Below are 19,290 nucleotides of genomic sequence, written 5' to 3'. Positions count from 1 at the left end.
ATGTCCTTAACATACACCGGTGCTCTTCAAATTTGGCAAGCAATTTATTTTGATAAAAACTATTTTTAATTAAGTGATTCTACAATGTGATTAATTAGATTTATTTTTTTTAATAACCATTTGACAGCGCTAATTCAAACTAAACCTCATGTATGAAATTGAAAAAGACAAAAACAAAGGACATTTAGTGTGTCGTCTCCATCTCACCTGCTCGTTGCTGTTCCCACCAGCGACTACATCATCAAGGAGAAGACGGTGCTTCTGCAGAAGAAAGACAGCGAGGGCTTCGGCTTTGTGCTGCGAGGTGCCAAAGGTGAGAAAGAAGAGCACAACGCCGCGTAAACAACAAGGAAGATGTTAATTTTCTTGCCGTCTTTCAGCTCAGACCCCCATCGAGGAGTTCACCCCGACTCCCGCCTTCCCCGCCCTGCAGTACTTGGAGTCAGTGGACGAGGGCGGTGTTGCCTGGCGGGCCGGTCTCAGGATGGGCGACTTCCTCATCGAGGTAACCTGCTGCTACTCTTTTTATCTGAGAAATCAGACATTTGAAAGAGCATCGTGCTCTCTTCCAGGTCAACGGTCAGAACGTGGTGAAGGTGGGTCACCGCCAAGTGGTCAACATGATCCGGCAGGGCGGCAACAGCCTGATGGTCAAGGTGGTCATGGTGACCCGCAACCCCGACATGGAGGAGGGCGCCCGCAAGAAAAGTACGACGTCAAGAGAGGGTGACGGAGATGAAGAAAGCCTCGCGAGTGACCTCTTGTGGCCGTTTTTGCGCTTGCGTTGCAGTCCCGCAGCAGAGCAAGAGGCTGAGCACACCCGCCATCGCCCTGCGATCCAAGTCCATGACGTCGGAGCTGGAGGAGATGGGTGAGTCAATGGCTTTCAAGGAAATACTTTCAACTTTGACTTGAGTAACTAACGCTCATTTTACTTTGATACATTGAGTTACATTCTGCTATTGCTTGCTTGATTTGGAGAGACTAATTCCTGGCGCTGTCACATGACGGTGATCCACCAATCCAACTCTATGTCACCAATCAAATGGAGCCAAGCAGCCACATAATAACTGCTTACAAAGTCTCGGCGGCACCATCTGTGCCTGACTCAAAATGTCCACATTTCAAGAACTCCACTTGTTCTTTTTTACGAGTGTAAACTAAGCTAATTTAAGAAATTCCTGCGGCTGAGACTGCCTTCGTTTGAGTTATTTTGAGTGCTGTCAAAGTTAAAGCGTTAACTGATTAATTAATCACAAAAAATATCGCATTAATCATAAATTAACAGATTAATCGCACTATTAATTTTGACCATAAAATATCCTTCAGCGTGACAGCAAATGGCTACGTTTAAGGTAACACAGGTTAACATAATTACATGCATCAAAGTAAAGCATTTAATAAATGTTTGCGTATCACATTTAGAATATTTGTTCATGCCAAAATATTGGGGTCATTAATTTCCATTTTAAATTATGCAATTAATGAACTGATTAGAAAAAGAGGAGGATGAGCGTGTGCATTGGATCAAAAAATGTTGAAGACGTCCTCATAACATTAAATGTCAAAAGAATGATACATAACTAGTGCTCTTCAACTTTGCCGTGAAAAAAATGTTGATTTAAAAAAAAAAAGAAGCTTTTTTTTACTAAGCAATTCATCAAGATTAATCAAAATTCTAAGATGTGATTAATCTGATTAAAAATGTAATCGTTTGACAGCTCTAGTTATTTTATAAGGATTTAATTATGGTTTTATATTTTTGTCTATTTGACATTCATTCAGACGTTTTTGTTTGTTTGTGTGTTTTTAGAGGTAGTTTCTTCTTGTTTTCCAAAAATGTTCAAATATGATTTTATGATGTTTATGATCGCTATTTTGCAAGCAAATTGAGTAAGCCCTGGATGCAGAGTGCAGTTCGAGACGTTCCACCACGCGGGGTGGACCCAAGCGTTTGACTCCGCCCACTCGGATTTTCAACCTCTAAGTGCCTTCTTCTTTCTTTCTTTGTTGTTAAACTATTGCCCTGGTGGCATTGTGTGCCATCTTATAACATCTTATAACCCTAACCCTACCACATTACAATTACAGTACAGTTGATTGAACACTTTATTGAACAACAAAGATTAAAAACTGACTGAAACCCAAATACTAACCTCAACCGTCCAGGGATGCGCACTTCGACCTCTTCCGTCAATCCGATTAATTAGCTCCGCCTCGGCTGACTGAGGGTTTAGTGTTGGTCATTTTCGATGCCCTATAATGTGTTTAGAAATAATAATTTTACGTCCTAAAACGGTGCATCATTAAATCTGCAGATTTTGTTCCAAAAAAATTGTTCAAACCATTTTGTAAAATCCGTGTGGGCGGAGTCAAACGTTTAAGTCCACCCTGCGTGGCGGCACGCCTCGAACTGCACTCTGCATCCAGGGCTACTTGAGCAAATTTGCAGTTGCAGATGCTTTTCCTCTCCAGTCCTGCGGGTGGCAGTAATGGTTGTTGCATATCAAGTTCCAACCGTCAAACTAAGAGAAACTGACCATTTCTTTTGTGTTTTTGTCCCCTCATGGTGCCATCTGAATATTTCAACAGTGGAAAGAGGTGCAAGTTTTTATTTTATTTAGTTATTTGTTGTCTTTAATGGAGTGCATGCAAAAAGTGTCTTGGGATAACTTTAGTTGTCATACACACTAAAGTATTTGCACCCAAGTGCATGTCCCGCCCCAGGGAACGTTATTAGTATTCCGCATAACAATGCTGTCATGCTCCCGCCAAAGACGAGTGTCCTTTTTGTCCTCCTCGCAGCTGCCACCCCGTGGAAAAAAAAGTCAGGTAATCTCCAGTGCAGTCTGTAATTGTTTTTATCCCGCAACGAGCGTTGGCGCGTGTTCATCCTCGCCTTTCTCCTCCTTTCAGAACTGGAATCCTCCCAAGTGGCTGAGAAGAAAAGGACCGTCTATCAGATGGCTCTGAGTAAGGCCACGTCGTCGTCGTCATCTTCCCCTGTCTTCCCCGCCCCGTCCTTTTTCCCGTCCATTTTGCGTGGCTGTTGTCCCCCTTTTTTCCTGTTTCATTGTCGTGTGCGTTCCCTCTTCTCCCGTCCTTCCTTTCTTGCCCTCTTCTTTCCTCACTCTTCCTCTCAGATAAATTAGATGAAATTCTTGCAGCGGCTCAGCAGACAATCAGCACCAACGAGGCGGCGGGGACGCGGGGACAGGGGCCCAAACGGGACAGGGGACGGACTTTCTATAGCAACGAGGTGCGTGTGTGTTATGTGTGTGCTGGGCATTAACAAAAAAAAAAAAGTTATTTCCCCAGTTTTTGTTCTTAGCATTGTTTTCTTCCTTCCTTAGGTCAGAGTTTTCTTACTTTCATCTGATCCTCACTTTTCTTTACTTCTGTCCTCCTATCTCTCAGCTTTTTATTCATGCATCCTTGCATCCTTCCTTCCTTCATTTAAAGCCTTGCACTTCAGGTGTTTTTTTTCTTCTTTCTTTCATCTTCCCCATCTTTCTTTCTGTCTTCTTTCCCTTTTCCTTCCTTCCTTCATTTCTCCCTCCCTCCCTCCCTTCCTTTGTTCCCCATTCCTTCCCTCCTTTTACTTTGTTACTTCCTTCTGTCTTTCTTGTACTTCCTCCCACCTTCCTTTCTGCCTTCCTTCCTTGTACTATAGACCTCCGTTTACCCTTTTCCTTCCTGCCTTTGTTCCTTCCTTTGTTCCTTCCTTCCTTGCTTTCTTTACTCTTCCTGTCCTTCCTTCTTTCCCTCCTACCATCCTTGTTGTCCTTCTAAATTTGTTTCTCCTTTCCTTCCCTCAGACCCTCATCGTCCTAAACTCTTTCCTTCCCTCCTACATTTCTTTTTCTTTTTTATATCTCTTTACTTCCATCTTAGATCTGCTGTCTTTTTTCCTTCCTGACCACTTTCCTGCCGTCCTACCTTCCTAACCCTTCACTCAAACTAAAGTTATCATTTTACATCCATTCCTTTTCTTAAAGGCACTGTCCAACGTTTTGACTCAGAAATAAACACTTAATAAACAACTTAAATAAACACACGCTCTGGACGGGCCGTGAAGGCATCGCAGACTGTTTTTGTTTTTTTTAAGCTATTGGCTGTTGTGTTGTAGTTGAGCCTGCTGTTTTGTTCTTGAAAACTGTTGTTAGCTCCACACTTGCCATTTTGAACTATTGTCTCTGTCGGTGATCGCCGGTTCAGTAATATGACCATTTGCGAGATACCTCGTCACTCACTCTCGCAGCTTGCTTGGCTGAGTGCAGTCAGAGGCAGGGGGCGTGAACGTTGAGCTGGTATGAGTTGAACCATGGGAGGGGTTCGTTTTGAATTGTTTGTTTACAAATAGAAACGGTTTGATTACAAACAGAAATGGTCAAAACTCCGGACAGTGCCATTAAAACTACTTTGTCTCTATCCACTCTTCTTTCTTTCTTTCTTTCTTTCCTGCCTTCCTTCCTTCTTGGGTACCGGTCCAACACTGCTTTAGAATTTACTTTCTTTGTTCTTTTTCTCCAACTATCAATTGTCATTAATCAAAGGTAAATGTAAAATCACAAGTAAATTTAAAGATCTACTTGTGTCCAAGTGTACTTTTTTTCTTTTTCAAATTCAATAAATGATTGAGTGTGTATAGTGTAAGCCAGGGTTCACCAATTCTGGTCCTCGAGGTCTGGAGTCCTGCAGGTTTTAGATGTTTTCGTTTGTTCGTTTACCAACACACCTGATACTAAAGATCAGGATCGTTATCAGGCATGTTGATGAGCTGATTATATGAATCAGGTGTGCTAGTGGGCGGAAAAATCTAAAACCTGCAAGACTCTAGATCTCAAAGACCGGAGTTGGTGAACCCTGTATACACAAGTTTGTGTAATAAATGAATGTCTGCTCTTTCAGCCAAACTACGCAGACCAGGCCGGCTTGGCAGCGGCGGCGGCATCCGGCCTGGTTCTCACCTATGAGCGGGGCCACTACGCTACTCCTCACGGAGCTCCGCACGGTATGCTGCGGCAGAAATCCATCGGTGAGGTGGTTTGTTTCTTCTACCCGTCCGTCCGTCCTTCAGTGCGTCCGCCTGTCTGTCCTGTCCTCTGGACCTGCTGAGGGTCCGCGCTGTGCTGGTCTGTGTGTCCGTGGCACTTCCGTGTCTGTGTGGAAGGCCGCTGTTGTGTTTCTCTCATGTGCCTGTACTGCAAACATAATAATTATGATAATTATGGTGTACCTACTAACACTTAAGCAGTAATAATAACAAATGTTGTTGAGCCGCTGGGTGCAATTTATTCTTAACTCCTCGTAAATATATATTAGTGCCACAGAAAGAGAACTAATAACACTACAATTTAAGGATAGTGGAACCACTAGTGTTTTAAAGTAGCGTTTTTGACTGTTGTGTAAATGTAAAAACTGTTGTTGAAAACACTTCATTATTCAGGAGGACCCTATTTTCATGCCCAGCACAAGTCTAGTGCAAAGTGCAGTCTAACTGTGCACATGAGCGGAGTTTTCTTTCTTTTGGCATTTTTGTAGACGGACGCAGTTAGAAATGCGGGTTTACACCGTTGTGGGACTGAACACAGCCGATGTTATTCCTGGCCAATCGAAGCGACTCTCATTCCCTTTCAAGTCAGCCCAGGAGACACGCACAATCTACATGGCGGAAGCAAAACAGACTCTAGAATCCGTGCAGGAGATCGGCAACTGCAAGAAGATCTCCACTCGCGGATGATGTAACGTTGGCCTCTGTGAAGTGAGCTCACCTTCAACCCCCGATCATGCGTCTGTGTGTGACGACCCTTCACCCCTCCCCAGTTGTGCTGCAGTCTGGGGGTGCTTTTAAAAAATATATTACAGATTATAATAATACATGCAATGAATTCATTTCTACAATGATTCAGAGGGTTTGGATGCACGCTGATGTCATATTTATGAATGAAATGATGCGATGACATCCACCACACATATCAGCAGAGCGCAGAATCTGTCAAATCCAACAAAATCGTGGTACACCACCTGTACCACAATATAGGTTTTCCTGGTCTCAAGTGTACCATACTTTCTGACACCAAATTATCAGATGCACGGGAACACTCAACGAAGCACAACACGGTCTGCCAGATTCCCTAAAACGGTGAACTGAATTTGCCCCAGCACAAGAATGAAGAAATGTCCGTTTTTAGGCCGAGTGGATGTGCACATCTCTACAAAACAGGGACTTAGTCTTAACCTTAGCAATGAACAATGTCAATCTGCGCGTCATTTTCTTTTTACAAAAATGGTAAAAGAAGATAACCACAAAGCTGAAACCGTCTAACTTGACTTGGAAAAACAACTGACTGCTTTGAGTGTATTGTAGCTTCCTCTCTATACAATATTCTTCTTCTCTATTGAGCCTGCTCTTTATTGGAGCATAAGTGTCATAAAAAAGGCCAAAGAAAAAGCTTATTGCACTAAATAGTTAATATTTTGACGCTGCCAACGTCATTTCCCCCAAAATATTAAACAAATTGATTAATTTTGCACCATTGGGCCCTGGAAGAGTCACACAAGGTTTCACACTTTAAGTCTCTTCTCACTATAGGTCACTCTCTACTGCTTCTGTATTGTAACATGACAATATAACACAACTGACTGACTCGTAAACTAACTGGCCCAAGACTTGAGGACAGACTTGGCGGTGGGTAGACGGGCAGGTAGAGAGAGACACGAATCCTCAGTTTTTCTGTGTCTGCTGTAGCTACCCTAGGAGGTCAAATTTAACTTCTCTGATTTCTTCTCCGTTTGTGGTTCCAGGGGTACCCGAGGAAGAGAAGCAGTTTCTGCATCCTCCGGCCATGAAGTTTGCCCGCAGTCTGTCAGTGCCTGGCCCGGATGACATCCCGCCACCCCCCACCACGGCACCGCCGGACCCTCCCTTTTCCTCTGCGCCGCCTCTCGGTTGGAGAGCCAAATCGTCCCAGCAGCCCTCTGTCTCCGTGTCGCAATCCTCGATCGCCTCCTCATACTACCAGCCCTACTCCCAGGCGGTGCACTTAACACAACTAGGCCGTGAGAGGGCAGGCGGCACAGCAGTGGACCACTCATCTTTCTATTCCCACATGGGCGCCCACACTGCCCAAAGCAGGACTGCTACGCGTAAGGTTGCCTATACCGGAGAGCCTATCGGGGGTGTTGGGGGCGTCAAAGCAGCTGGTCTTCGGAGGGGCTACAACAGCGCCGTCCCCCCGTCCAGCATCGCGACGGTCATGCCGCAGCAACAGCAGACGGGTCAACCACAACGGGTAGAGCGCAGCGCAACTGGAGCTAAAAGCGCCGCCCGGAAAGGCAAAGGTCCCCTGGTGAAGCAATCCAAGGTGGAGGACCTGCGAGCGGCCCAGGGCACACTGGGAGGAAAAGTGGAAAAGAGCTCCATCCCTATCCCCACCATCATTGTCAAGGCCCCCTCCACCAGCAGCAGCGGGCGTAGCAGCCAGGGCAGCAGTGTGGAGGCCGACAACCCCGCCCCTGGGGAGGCGGCTGAATCTAAACCTCCCCACGGTCCTCCTCCTCGCACCCCTGCTCCACAGCCCCCTGCGCCGCCCTCCATCCCCGCGCCTCCACCTCCGTCGCTGCCTTCCATGCGAGCCCAGGACGGACTAGACTTCACAAGCCAGTTTGGGGCAGCGGTCGTGGGCGCAGCTCGCCGGGACCGTGAACGCTTTCACGAAGCGCGCAGGAAGAGCGCCTCATTGTTCATGTCTGCGGACGAGGACATGGGTCTCGGTAGTGACGGCGTGGGAGCACTAACGCGGGCTCACCTGTCGCAGCAGCAACTCAACACGCAAGCTGAATGTTCTAATTCCAAGCTTCGCCCTTCAAAGTCCATCGATGAGGGCATGTTCTCCGGGGACACCTTCATCCACCACACCCGCAGCATGCCGCCAGCTTTCGGGCTACCGGAGTACTCGTCCGCCCTGGACTATCAGCCCAAGTCTGTTCCTGCTGACCTGTACAGCGCCGCAGGCAGACAGCCTACCCCCTCCTCCACTTTCATTCACCCCTTGACAGGAAAAGCTCTGGATCCCACATCGCCGCTGGGGCTTGCGCTGGCAGCCAGAGAGCGCGCCCTACGGGACGACAGTAGGTTGAGAAGGGGCCCCGAGCGCCCTTTCATCCGCCAGATGTCCAGCATAGTCTTCCCTTCGTCTACGGTCACCTCGCAGCCGGTGTCGTCCTCCGCCCAGTCCTCCAGCTCCTACTTGGTTACTTCTTCTTCCCTGGCTGCCACCACTCCTTCTGTTGGACGTCCACCCTCACCGAGAATCCTCCGAGGGGGTGTGTGGGCTGAGGAGGGTGGTGGTGGCGGCGGTGTCGAAAGAGAACGGGAAGGGAGTGGCGCTCGTGAAGGACTCAGAGTTCGCTTCTCAGAGGACAAAACGGTCCACACGCACCCCTTCCATTCCCAGTCGTACCAACCCAGCTTCAAGGAGAGAGAGCGGGAGCGGTCAAGGGAGCGAGAGAGGGACGCGTCCAGGGAACGAGAGCGGGAGAAAGAGCAGGACAGCTACATGAGGAGAGCAGAACAGGCCGCTAATGAGGAGGCATGCCAGCGGCCTCGGCGGCCCTCGTTCCTCAGGATGGAGAGTCAAACGGATGCTTACATCTTGTCCCGTACCACTACCTCCACTCAACCGACCAGTTCTCAGCAGACGACCAACACTACTGGGAACACCGGGTCTGGCTTGATGGTTCTTCCACCACCTGCCCCATCTGTGGATGCGGACGATGAGTTTGTCTATGCAGAACCCCTCCCACCGCCGTTAGAGTTTGCCAACAGCTTTGATCGGGGATACTCGCAACGTCGGCTTCTCCCCAACATAAGCCAACAGAAGGCACCACCTCCTCCGCCTCCCCCACCTCCCCCGCCGCCTCCGCCTGCCCAAAAAGAACTGTTTGGAAGCGTGTTTCCTACTCACACGCCCCTGCCTTCGCCCCAGGCGGGCGACTCCACCGCCTCAAGCCTCACATCTTATGACAGCGAGGTAGCTAATCTGACTCAATCCGCTCACTCCCCCTCCCAGACATCACCCAACCCACTTCCTCCCCACTCACCTTCTATCCTGCAGCCCACGTCAACAAGTGGACCCCCACCTCCACCCTCGGTGTCGCCACCACCGCCTCCCGGCTCCTATCACAGACCCTTATCAGTGTCCCATCCTCACCACCTGTACAACAGCACCCACGCTCCGGGGCGTTCCTCACCCACTCCCCCGCTCACTGTAACGCCGCCCCCAGCTTACCGGGGCCCCCCAGCCCTTTCCACGGCTGCCACCTCGGCCCCGCTTCGGGGCACCGCCTCAATTGCCATGACCACAAGCTGTGCCGCCACAACCACCGCTGCTGCCACCACAACAAGCACCTCCACACAGCTCTACAATGAGCGAATGCACGCCACATACACCACCTCCATTCAGAGCACCCACCAGAGAAAAGGGGAGCGTCACCGTCCGCCGCCCACCGCCAAGAAGGGAGAATCCCAGGAGACGGTTGTGGACTCGGGGATAGAAGAGCTGGACAGCCGCAGTAGTAGCGATCACCACTTGGACAGCATCCTGGCTAACGTTCGGGCCGACAGGTTGGACCGAGGGGAGAGGGGAGGCAGCCGGTTAGCAGGCGGGACGGCGGAATCAGGGGAACGTGGGGATTTTCTCGAGTCGTACATGAGCTACCTGGATGGGCAAACTTTTGAAATGCAGAATGCCACAGCAGCAGCGTCAACCTACCCGAAAAGCAGCCGGTTCAGGGAGGGAAGTCGAGGAGGCGAGCTTCACAGACAGACTAGCACCGCCCCCGCATCCTTCCACTCCCACAGGCGACGAGATGACCATGAACAGGAGGAGGAGGCAGAGGAGGGCGCCACGACAGAAGACGAAAGCGGCCAGGACGGGTACGGGATGAGGGACATGCAGAATTTAGGACGTCCCAGCTCACCTTATTTTGAACGCTCACGCACTCCCGAAATGAAGCCTCTCTGGGGTGAAGGACAGATGGGTGCTGACACCGGGGGGCAGTTCAGAGCACTCCTGGAGGGGAAGAAGATTTACCCTCCAGTGTCGAGTATGAAGCCAAACATGATCAATGAGCTGAGCAGCAAACTTCAGCAAAGAACCAAGGACAACTGGAGCAGCCAGAGACCAATGAGCAGACACAGGTACACGGGCATTCTTGTCATGTCATGACCTTCACCTCAGAGGTTGGGGACTCAAGTCATGTCACTTAAATAGGCGCCAGTTTTAGGACCTGGGACTTGCTCAGATGAAATTAGAAATGTAGAGGATTTACTAGTACTCCAGAGGCTCTACTTTTCAAATATTTCCTGTTTACATTTGAAAATCTACATTTTCAAGATAATGTTTTGTTTTTAAAAGAACAACTTGTAGAGTGCAGAGGTCACCTCATGGGACATTATTATGGAGAGAGAACTCAAAAGATTGAAGGATTATATTTTGGGATCAAATTGGGGGGAAATCCTGGCAAATCACAGAGCAACTATGACATTTAACTTCATTTCTCATTATGTAACCCACAAAGACAGTATGTTAACTTCACAGTTTAGCTCATTGATATTTGATAATAGACAATTTGGAGGACTATTCAAATCTGTATAATACTAAGTGTGAAGAGGCTAATGTGCAAATAGGTTGTGACCGAGCAAGGTTGTATGACTTGACTTGCTTAACCCAAGTGCAAGTTTCTCGAAATTTAGTGGGGACACAACTCGGTTTGCTCGATTTTTGCCACAGAAATTGGGACTTGGATGAAACTTAAATAACTTACACATATGTGCCTTACCCCCACCCCTTTTCAATTACTCAGTCCAAATCTCTTGACTTGACTCCTTTTTTTTATTCCTCAGATTCTCAGAAGATTCAGCCTCAGCTCTGAGTCCCCCGTCGGCTCGCTCCCAATCACCATCGCCCATCTCTTTATCACAACCTTCCCTGTGCCCGTCCCCGCCCCCCGCCTCCCAGTACCCCAACTGGGGGCGTTCGCCATCCCCTCAGCCTCCCGCACCCTCTCATCCTGCCCGTTCGCATTCCCCATTGTCGCCGACGTCGTATTCCCCTTATCCGACTTCCCCTAAGCACAGACCGGTCTACCGGACCAAAGCCCTTGAGTTCCAGTTTATCCCAAGTCGTGAGTCCCACAAAGACCCTCACATGCTCCAGCGAAGGCGGGCACCCAGTCCTCTCATCTCCCCGTCGGAGAGGCCCAAATTTAGGCCACCCCGTCCATCGTCCCTCCCTCTTCTCCCCACTTCACCCCTTTACAGCGCCATGTACGATCTACGGGGCTCAATCACCCCACCCTCTCCCGGTAACCCTCTCGGAGACCCCTACTTCTCACCCTCACCACCACTCTTTGCACCCTCTGGTGCCCCACCTCCCCCAAATTCCACATTGCTCGTTTCTCGCTCTCTTTCTCCCACTCACTTCCTGTCAGGGACGTCCTCCCCACCATTGCACCCGCTCCCTCCGCCCACCTGTCTGAGCTACCCCCATCTGCCACCCCCACCCCCGACCAAGCCCTTTGCCTCTAAGCCTCTGCCCTACTGGACCAAGTACGATGTGGCCGACTGGCTTGGTTACCTGAATCTGGCCGAGCACCGCGAGCGCTTCCTGGACAACGAAATCGACGGCACCCACCTGCCCTCACTCACAAAGGACGACTACCTGGATTTGGGCGTCACCCGCGTGGGCCACCGCATGAACATAGAACGGGCCCTGAGGTCGGTGATTGACAGGTATGGCTACAGATTGACTGAAGAGAGCGAGGTTGTCACTGTAGCTCAGTGCTGTCCAAACTCGGTCCTCAAGGGCCGGAGTCCTACAGGTTTTGGATGTTTCCCTGCTCCAATGCACCCGTTCCAATGAACAGGATCGTTATCAGGCTTATGCAGAGCTTGCTGATGAGCTTCATGTGTGTTGGAGAAGAGAAACATCCAAAACCTGTAGGACTCTGGCCCTCGAGGACCAACTTTGGACACCACTGCTGTAGATGATTGGCACAGATGGTAAAATGGTCTCCTTTGTTTTAGATTTTGATTCAGAAAACCGGTTATCACTGTAGGGTAATTTGGGGGATTTTAGACACGTTTGTTGTATCTCTACTTTGCATCCTTGTGTTCTTTCACTGGAGCAAATGGGAGCAACTACTTTGCCTATACTTCCATTGTGGAGGACAGCGGTTCTCAACCGCGCTCCTCGAGTACCCCTATCTAGCCTGTTTTCCATGTCTCCCACAGCCAGCACAGGTGTAACAACCGATCAGCTAATTAGCAAGCTCTGCATGAAGCCTGATAACGATTCTTAGCTGTGTTGGCTATAGGAGACATGGAAATCAGGCTGGATAGGGGTACTCGAGGACCGGGGTTGAGAATCAGTGGTCTCGGAATTCCATCCATCCCTTTATCCATCTTTTTATAGCACAGCTAACTTTTGCGTGGGGTACACTATGGACTTTGAAGTCTTTACTTGACCTTAGAAGAAAATATTTTTTTTGAATGTCAGACCACATTATCTGGAAAACCCACACAATCATGGGCAAAACATCCCAATTCCAACAGAGGTTTAAACATGGATTCCCTGTCCCTCAATCACTCTGACGCCCATCTCCGAAATCAGAATTAGCCTATCCCAGTTAACTTTTAAAGTCTTTAAAGACATGGCTTTGGGATGTCGCAGGAAGTGAGATCTGAACTGAGATCCCGTCTTTGAAGTAGACCTCACGAACTCAACATGCTATACAAATTTTCACTACTAATCTACTCAAGTCTTGAAGCTAAGAAAAGCGACAAATGCTTTTCCAAATCCTATCCTGGCTAACTTTTGCTCAGGGAAGCGGGGTCCACCCTGGACTTTGAAATGTTCGATTAACGTTAGAAGCATGTTTTTGGGATGTCGCAGGTCACAAGTGAGATATGATCTCTTCTCTGCGAGGCAGAAATACTAACTACTCTACTACTGTGCTGCCCATCTGTGAAATCAGAATCAGCATATCCCAGCTAACTTAGGGCGCACTCACACTAGGGCCATTGTACCATGCCCAAGCACGCTTGCTGCTTAAGTCCGGTAGTGTGAGCGCAATCGATACGCGCCTGAGTACGGTTCGGATCCCCAGTTTAGCACGATTGGCAGAGATGGGCCAGAGAACGTTACGGTTGGCCGCACATACGCACAGCCGCGGCGCCAAACGCAACCATGACGTCACGTACATACGTGCGACATATATAGCGAGCGGGACCATACAACAACCAGAGCGTCCGGGCGCAGCAGCAAAGGGCTCTTGTTGGTCTGATGATGAAGTGCAGTCCCCCTATGATGACGTCTTCTTGCGTGAATCAACGTGACGACGTATATTTCGGAGGCAACTGGGCCCGGGCACGGTTTGGTTAGAGTAATATGAGTGCGGGCTGGAGGGGGGGATAATCAGACTTCAATACGGTACGGAAGAAATGGCCCTAGTGTGAGTGCGCCCTTAATCTTCGATTAACCTTAGACGGATGTTTTTGGGGGAAGGCACATTTGAACCAAGATATGAGAGATTCAGACCCAGATATTCTGATTGCGAGGCATGCCTGCGTACCACTAATCTAAACTTAGAGAGCACATTTTTAAGTCGTGAGCTAAACAAAACGCCAAAGTCTGACTTGATTTTTTTGGTGTCCTCCAGGCTCTCCAGCAGCCCCTTCCCCATGTCGGTCCTCTCGCCTCGGGGCGAGGGGAGGATGGACGACGGCGGTCGGAGTTGAGGTGGCGGCAGAGGACGAATTCAATTGAGTAGGTTGGTAGAGGAAGTTGATGGATTTAGCCGAAAAGTGGCGGAAGATGTTGGGGTGTCCCAAAACGGGATCACCGGATATGTCGGGACCTACAAAGGGCTCCCCGTATGCTATCCGCTCATCCTGAAACGCACACGAAGACACCGTTTGCTAACGCCATGATATCACAATACAAAGACTGACCAAAGGAACAGGCCGAAATCCAAAACGGGAGCCGAAGGACGTTTTTGGTTGACAATAGAGAATATTTCCAGGCTTACCTCAGCGCTGTGATCAACATCCAACGTCACTTTTAATGACAAACATACAGACTGGTCACTGTATCACGTTGTTGTAGCATAAACAAGTGCCCAGACCGACAACATAAAAAAATGGTACACACACTACGGAAAGCCCTTTGAGCGTTTAATCCATATTATACTAGTGCAATGAACTGTCCATGTACTAGTACACTTTGTCCTGACTATTAAGACGATTCAACGCACTAGTAGAACAACTACTAGTGATGTGTTTTCGGTTTCTGCCTTCTACCACTGTATGATATTTCTGCACATTAGTAGAACAAGTACATGTGCACCACTAGTCAGACAAAATTGTGCCTTAGGTTACAACAGTATGCTACTAGTGCTACTAATGAAGCGCCAGATGTTAACTAGTAGAACTTAAAAATGTCACTAATAGTACTATGACATGCAGTTGTTAATTAGTGGACAGTTGTGCCTCACTAGTAATGTGGTTGTTCTACTAGTGCAAAGAAAGGTCATACAGTAGTGAATGGCAGTAGTGGAATAAATGTCATTCTACTAGGCCGCTAAGTCATTTTATTAGTACACCCTAGTTGTTGCACTAATGCACCCTTGTCATTCTACTATTTTGCCCTAGTCAATCCACAAGTATTGTATTACTAGAGCGGGCAAATAGTGTACGAGTACACGGACCATTCAGGGCACTTTTAGGATACATGTACCTAATAAATGCCCAAACGGTTTACATACACAAACACACACAAACTTTATGGGACGCATACAGGTATATAGATTATATATATAGATATATATGTGTATAAGTATTTGGATAATAAATACACAAGAAGATTGAGGACTTCCTGTATGGCAAAGCCACTTCCTGGATACAAACTGCCATGTCTCGCTTTCTTCCCATCCCGGAGGACTACTTTTACTACTCTTGATTCTTCGTACAAGTTTTTACCATGCCGGCCGACGGACGTCGCTTGAGGGGAGATTTCATTTTGTCGTCGTCCTTACTGTTATTCCCACGTACGTTTTGAGTACCAGACAAAGTATTTTTGCATTCAAGCACATTTCAAAGTCCTTTTTTCCCTCCTTCCTTCTCCTGCTTCCATGCTTGAATCTAATTTTGGAAGTATAGCGCTGAGACGGTAAAAAGCTAACATAGCGCTAGTTTAAAAAAATAAAAAAAAGGAAAAAAAAGGGCTCTTTATCTCACATCCTTTTACATCCACGGTTCATTTTGCGTTTCACGGTAATATTGGCGTAATATGCTGTGATTGGTTGACGAGGGATGTTTGAGAATAACAATAAGGACGAATGAAGCTAATGTGGTTTTAAGATCTATACAGAATCTCTTGTCTTCCAAATGAAAAGGTATATTGTGTTTATTATGATTATTATTATAATTAACGCCTCTGCTTTCTATGCAGTTGGAGCCCCTTATTTTATTTTTTGTTGACCGAGCATGTTTTATGCAAAAACATCCTGCTTCCGTCATCAGAGAAGAGTTGCAGGAACATTTTACTTGCTTCGGACAAATCATGACAAGACTCCATTAATTAACATTTGGCTCAACTGCATAGGAAGCTGTTTTTTAAAAGTATTTATTATTATTGTTCTGTTAGATCTTTAAAAAAAAAAAGAGATTATGAACTGTGGAAAGAATTTACTACATATAAATATATAAATATATATATATACATACATACATACATACAGTATGTATATGTGACATGCATATACGCATTCCTATAAATATATGAATATAAAGTGTTTTAAGAGACAAATTGTTAGAATTATAATAAAGATGAAAAGCTTTTAATACATCTGCTTGGATTCCCTTAATGAACGCAATTTTCTTTATACAGTACATGCGGTTATTTTATAAAAAAAAAAAAAAAAAAAGGGGGGGGTTATTATGAGTACTTAAAAATTACAATTTACCATCATATGTCAAATTTAAACTGGAAAATGCAGGAGGAAAATGTTTAAACTTTTTGCATTTAAAAAAAATATATTTTGTAACTTGCTTTGAATTAGAATTTCATGTTTATATTTAAAGGGGTCCTTGACCCATTCAGTTATTTTTCAAATAATACTAAGTTAATGTCTATAATTAAACAATGTTTCATGTAAAATACCTTTTCAAACACATTTTTCCACTTTCTTCCAACTCAGAATGACAAGTGCTCAGACCTTAGGTAAAGCACGGCTCGGCTATTTTCTGGGTTCTAGTCATGTGATCACAAATGACAAACTTTTTTCCAGAATTGTTTTTTCATGCCCACGTGCGGTCTCCCGGACAAGAAGTGAATCGGCACCGACTGCACCACCCAGAGCCCATTTCCGCTACCTGAGCACATGTGATGTCATTTTCAGTCACCAAGTGCCAAAATGGGTTTGTACTTTGTACTGCTGAAAACAGATAACTGAGTCAATTATCCCTTTAAAAAAAAAAAAAGGCAGGGTCACATTGACCCGTGACTATTTTTGTGTACTAGTTCTGCAGCAAGTGTTAAAATTGCAAACTCATTTCCCCACCTATAACATTTGAACCCCCACAAAACACATTTGTAATTATATAGTGCATATTTATATTAATGTGCAGAAAAAACAAAAATTGACTCCATAATCACAGTGAATAATTTATTACCAATTTAAATAAAAAATTAACAAATATTTCAGTCATGAATAATGATGTTCATGTTGTCTTCTAGTTTAAACAATGAAAATGGCAACAAATATTTAATTCATAAAATACAATAAATTATTTTTACAAATAATTAGATCAAGCCCATCTGACAAAATATAAAAAGACTGTTTCTTTCCAGTGGCAGGAAGTGACACCCAGGTTTCTGCATCTGTGACCTTGTCCTCACAGTGGCCACCACATAGTACCAGTCACGTGGGCCTGACCATTAGGCACTCGCCATCGAGTCCCACCAACAGACCTGCATCCGGGTTTGGAGGACCACAAGAATGTTCCAGATCATTCTTAGTCTGACCAGTCACCTGGAAACCTTAAAAAGGAGAAATATCCTTCAGAAGAATGATAAACTGACTTAAAAATTAAATGCTCATTTCAGGTCTCCTCAGACTCTGCCATGTCAGGAGCAGAGCTGCACTTTTATCAACAGAAAATGTCAGAGCCCAGTGCAAGACATCACAGAAGTAATTTATTGAAAAAAAATACTAATTTCTATCATTTTAATTCACCTCCATTTCGTGCCCAATCCTAGAAGGTCCACACATAGGCGGCGATCTGTAAAGATGAAAGTGGACAAAACAAGTTAGAATTTGAGGTTTGTCATCAATTGTGTTATTTTTTGCTAAGCAGTCTCCTCAGGAACTTTAGCTTGTCAAGGCCAAAGCTACACCGTATCTCCATGTGGTCTCAGAGCCCAGTGCACGTCATCACAGGAGCATTGCCAATGTAGAAAATGAAAGGAAACTACAGTATTACTGTTTTACAATGTTGCGTTAGCTTGTGGCTACATAGCCACCTAGCAGGCTGACCACGTGCGCTCAAGGCGCACCAGAACGAGACTCCTTCAAATTAATCGAATTTAAATGTAACACTCTGACCCCCACAATCCGCGACAGGGGCGATTAAGATTGTTTTTATTTAATAAATAGTAGTAATGTAATTGTACTTTTAATTTGATTTAGCGTGCAAGACGATAGCGTTAAATCAGCTGCAGAACAAAAAAAGTTTTTAAAAAAACGACACGAAAAGACGCAGCTGCTTTGCATAAAAATTAACACTTGCCACGTCGTCATATTTACAATTTAACGACGTTAAAATCTGAATCCTACCTCACACAGCTGAATGTCATGAGTGAAAATGAACAACGTGCTTGTGGTTGCCTCCCTTTTATGCTCCCTTACCGGCTTCCGGTCACATTTTGTGAGTTGTAGTGCCATCGCGCGGATGGAGGGCGTACAGTTTAACAATACCCCGTTTAAAAAAAATGCAGTTTAGTCCTGCCTCGCTGATTAATTGATGTCACAATCAATTAATACAGTGATGGTGTTCACGAGTAGTGGCAACGTGCTTCTGTGTTCAATTCGGCGTCATACAAATTAAATGATGAACTTTTTGTACTTTGGTTCCAGGAATGTAACTGTCAACATGAGCACTGCACGTGTTCACGAGCGGCTACATGCTTCTGTGACAATTAACTGACAACACCAGCATTCAAAATGAAGATTATAAATACTGCCAGTGTGCTTCTTTGTTTCATTCTGTGTTATATTTGATTTTTTTTTTTTTAATCAACTTTCCACTGGGAACTTTCCCCCCATTTAACAGTGACCTTAAAACCGTGTCCTGTCTCTTCATGTCTGCTACCGTTTTAACCGCAGGACGCCCCAGTGTGTCCCGTCTTGTTGTCCTCTTTTGATGGCAGGATGACTAACGGCTGGATTACCGTCTGCCGACTGCTGCTTCCAGCCGGCATTACCGCACAGCAGCTGCAATAGCCCGCTTACTACAAGGCAAGTTGGGACACGGTCGGACTGCACGAGAGCTACATAACATGAGGTAATAGTACAACATGCACGCATGGGAGACACGCAGGAGTTCTACAAACTTTTTAAAGTTTTGAACCAAATCTGTAGACCTCAGTCCAAAGTTTCCTGGACCTCTTGGAAGTAGTACTACCCCTGTAGCGGTGACTTGTTTTGGTCCTAATTACTCCAAAACTAAATTTCCCAAGTTGTAGTGCTTGCTGCTGAAATGCAGAATTTCTACTTTAAATTGCTGTAACTTGTGGCTCTTGAAACTTGTACATAGTTTCTTTAACTAAGCAATCAGATCTGCAGACCCCCACCGAAAGGTTCCTGGCCCTCCTAAAAGTTTCACACCTCTAACAGGGTCTTCATTTGACCTTTGACACACAAGAATGAATCCTTTTGGTCCTCCAAAAGTTTGTTGCAAAGTTACTGCTGCCAAAATGAGCCTGCACACTTATTGGGGGGGGGGGGGGGGGGGGGGGGGTCCTGCTGACACACGTACACGCACACTCACACACATGCCGGATGTGTCTTCCAGCTGTGCTTGCAAGGGAATGCTGAGGGGGTAAAGAAGGAATTTTGTGCTGCTTTGAGCTTATTTTGTGGCGCAATAAAGTTAGTAATGGTCTCAACTGTGACATGCGCACACACAGCATAGCCAAAGATTGTGTATGAAGTTGAAGACGGCCA

The 19,290-nt window shown here is 46.3% G+C and overlaps 1 protein-coding gene, 1 long non-coding RNA gene and 2 other non-coding genes across 8 annotated transcripts in view; 1 reads left to right on the top strand and 3 right to left on the bottom strand.

The window, feature by feature from the left end:
* shank1 (SH3 and multiple ankyrin repeat domains 1) overlaps positions 1–15,909 on the top strand; it is a 61,285-nt gene extending 45,376 nt beyond the window's left edge. For 3 of the 5 annotated variants that reach the window (XM_086091741.1, XM_086091732.1, XM_086091750.1), the window contains 11 exons: positions 231–313; positions 381–505; positions 573–708; positions 791–871; positions 2,806–2,832; positions 2,917–2,973; positions 3,144–3,259; positions 4,912–5,038; positions 6,808–10,204; positions 10,910–11,797; positions 13,726–15,909. In XM_086091741.1, coding sequence (XP_085947867.1) covers positions 231–313; positions 381–505; positions 573–708; positions 791–871; positions 2,806–2,832; positions 2,917–2,973; positions 3,144–3,259; positions 4,912–5,038; positions 6,808–10,204; positions 10,910–11,797; positions 13,726–13,804 — 5,116 coding nt within the window. In that variant the 3' untranslated portion in view covers positions 13,805–15,909. The remainder of the gene's footprint in view (positions 1–230; positions 314–380; positions 506–572; positions 709–790; positions 872–2,805; positions 2,833–2,916; positions 2,974–3,143; positions 3,260–4,911; positions 5,039–6,807; positions 10,205–10,909; positions 11,798–13,725) is intronic. The other 2 variants (XM_086091768.1, XM_086091758.1) reach the window with 2 other exon arrangements.
* Positions 15,910–16,717: 808 nt separating this feature from the next.
* Positions 16,718–18,001, bottom strand: LOC147181671 (uncharacterized). Its single transcript, XR_015096721.1, has 3 exons — positions 17,902–18,001; positions 17,302–17,347; positions 16,718–17,105 (listed from the first exon to the last, which is right to left on the bottom strand). It is a non-coding gene; the product is annotated as an uncharacterized LOC147181671 (long non-coding RNA).
* On the bottom strand, positions 17,171–17,260 carry LOC147181673 (small nucleolar RNA SNORD88). Its single transcript, XR_015093568.1, has one exon. It is a non-coding gene; the product is annotated as a small nucleolar RNA SNORD88 (small nucleolar RNA).
* LOC147181672 (small nucleolar RNA SNORD88) lies at positions 17,421–17,511 on the bottom strand. Its single transcript, XR_015093566.1, has one exon. It is a non-coding gene; the product is annotated as a small nucleolar RNA SNORD88 (small nucleolar RNA).
* Positions 18,002–19,290: the final 1,289 nt, after the last annotated feature.

Source organism: Leptonotus elevatus, chromosome 1, assembly GCF_054856555.1.
Source record: "Leptonotus elevatus isolate MCC_2025b chromosome 1, RoL_Lele_1.0, whole genome shotgun sequence".
Classification (NCBI taxonomy): domain Eukaryota; kingdom Metazoa; phylum Chordata; class Actinopteri; order Syngnathiformes; family Syngnathidae; genus Leptonotus; species Leptonotus elevatus.
The sequence above is the reverse complement of the archived record's forward strand: the minus strand, read 5'-3'. Positions and strand labels throughout refer to the sequence as shown.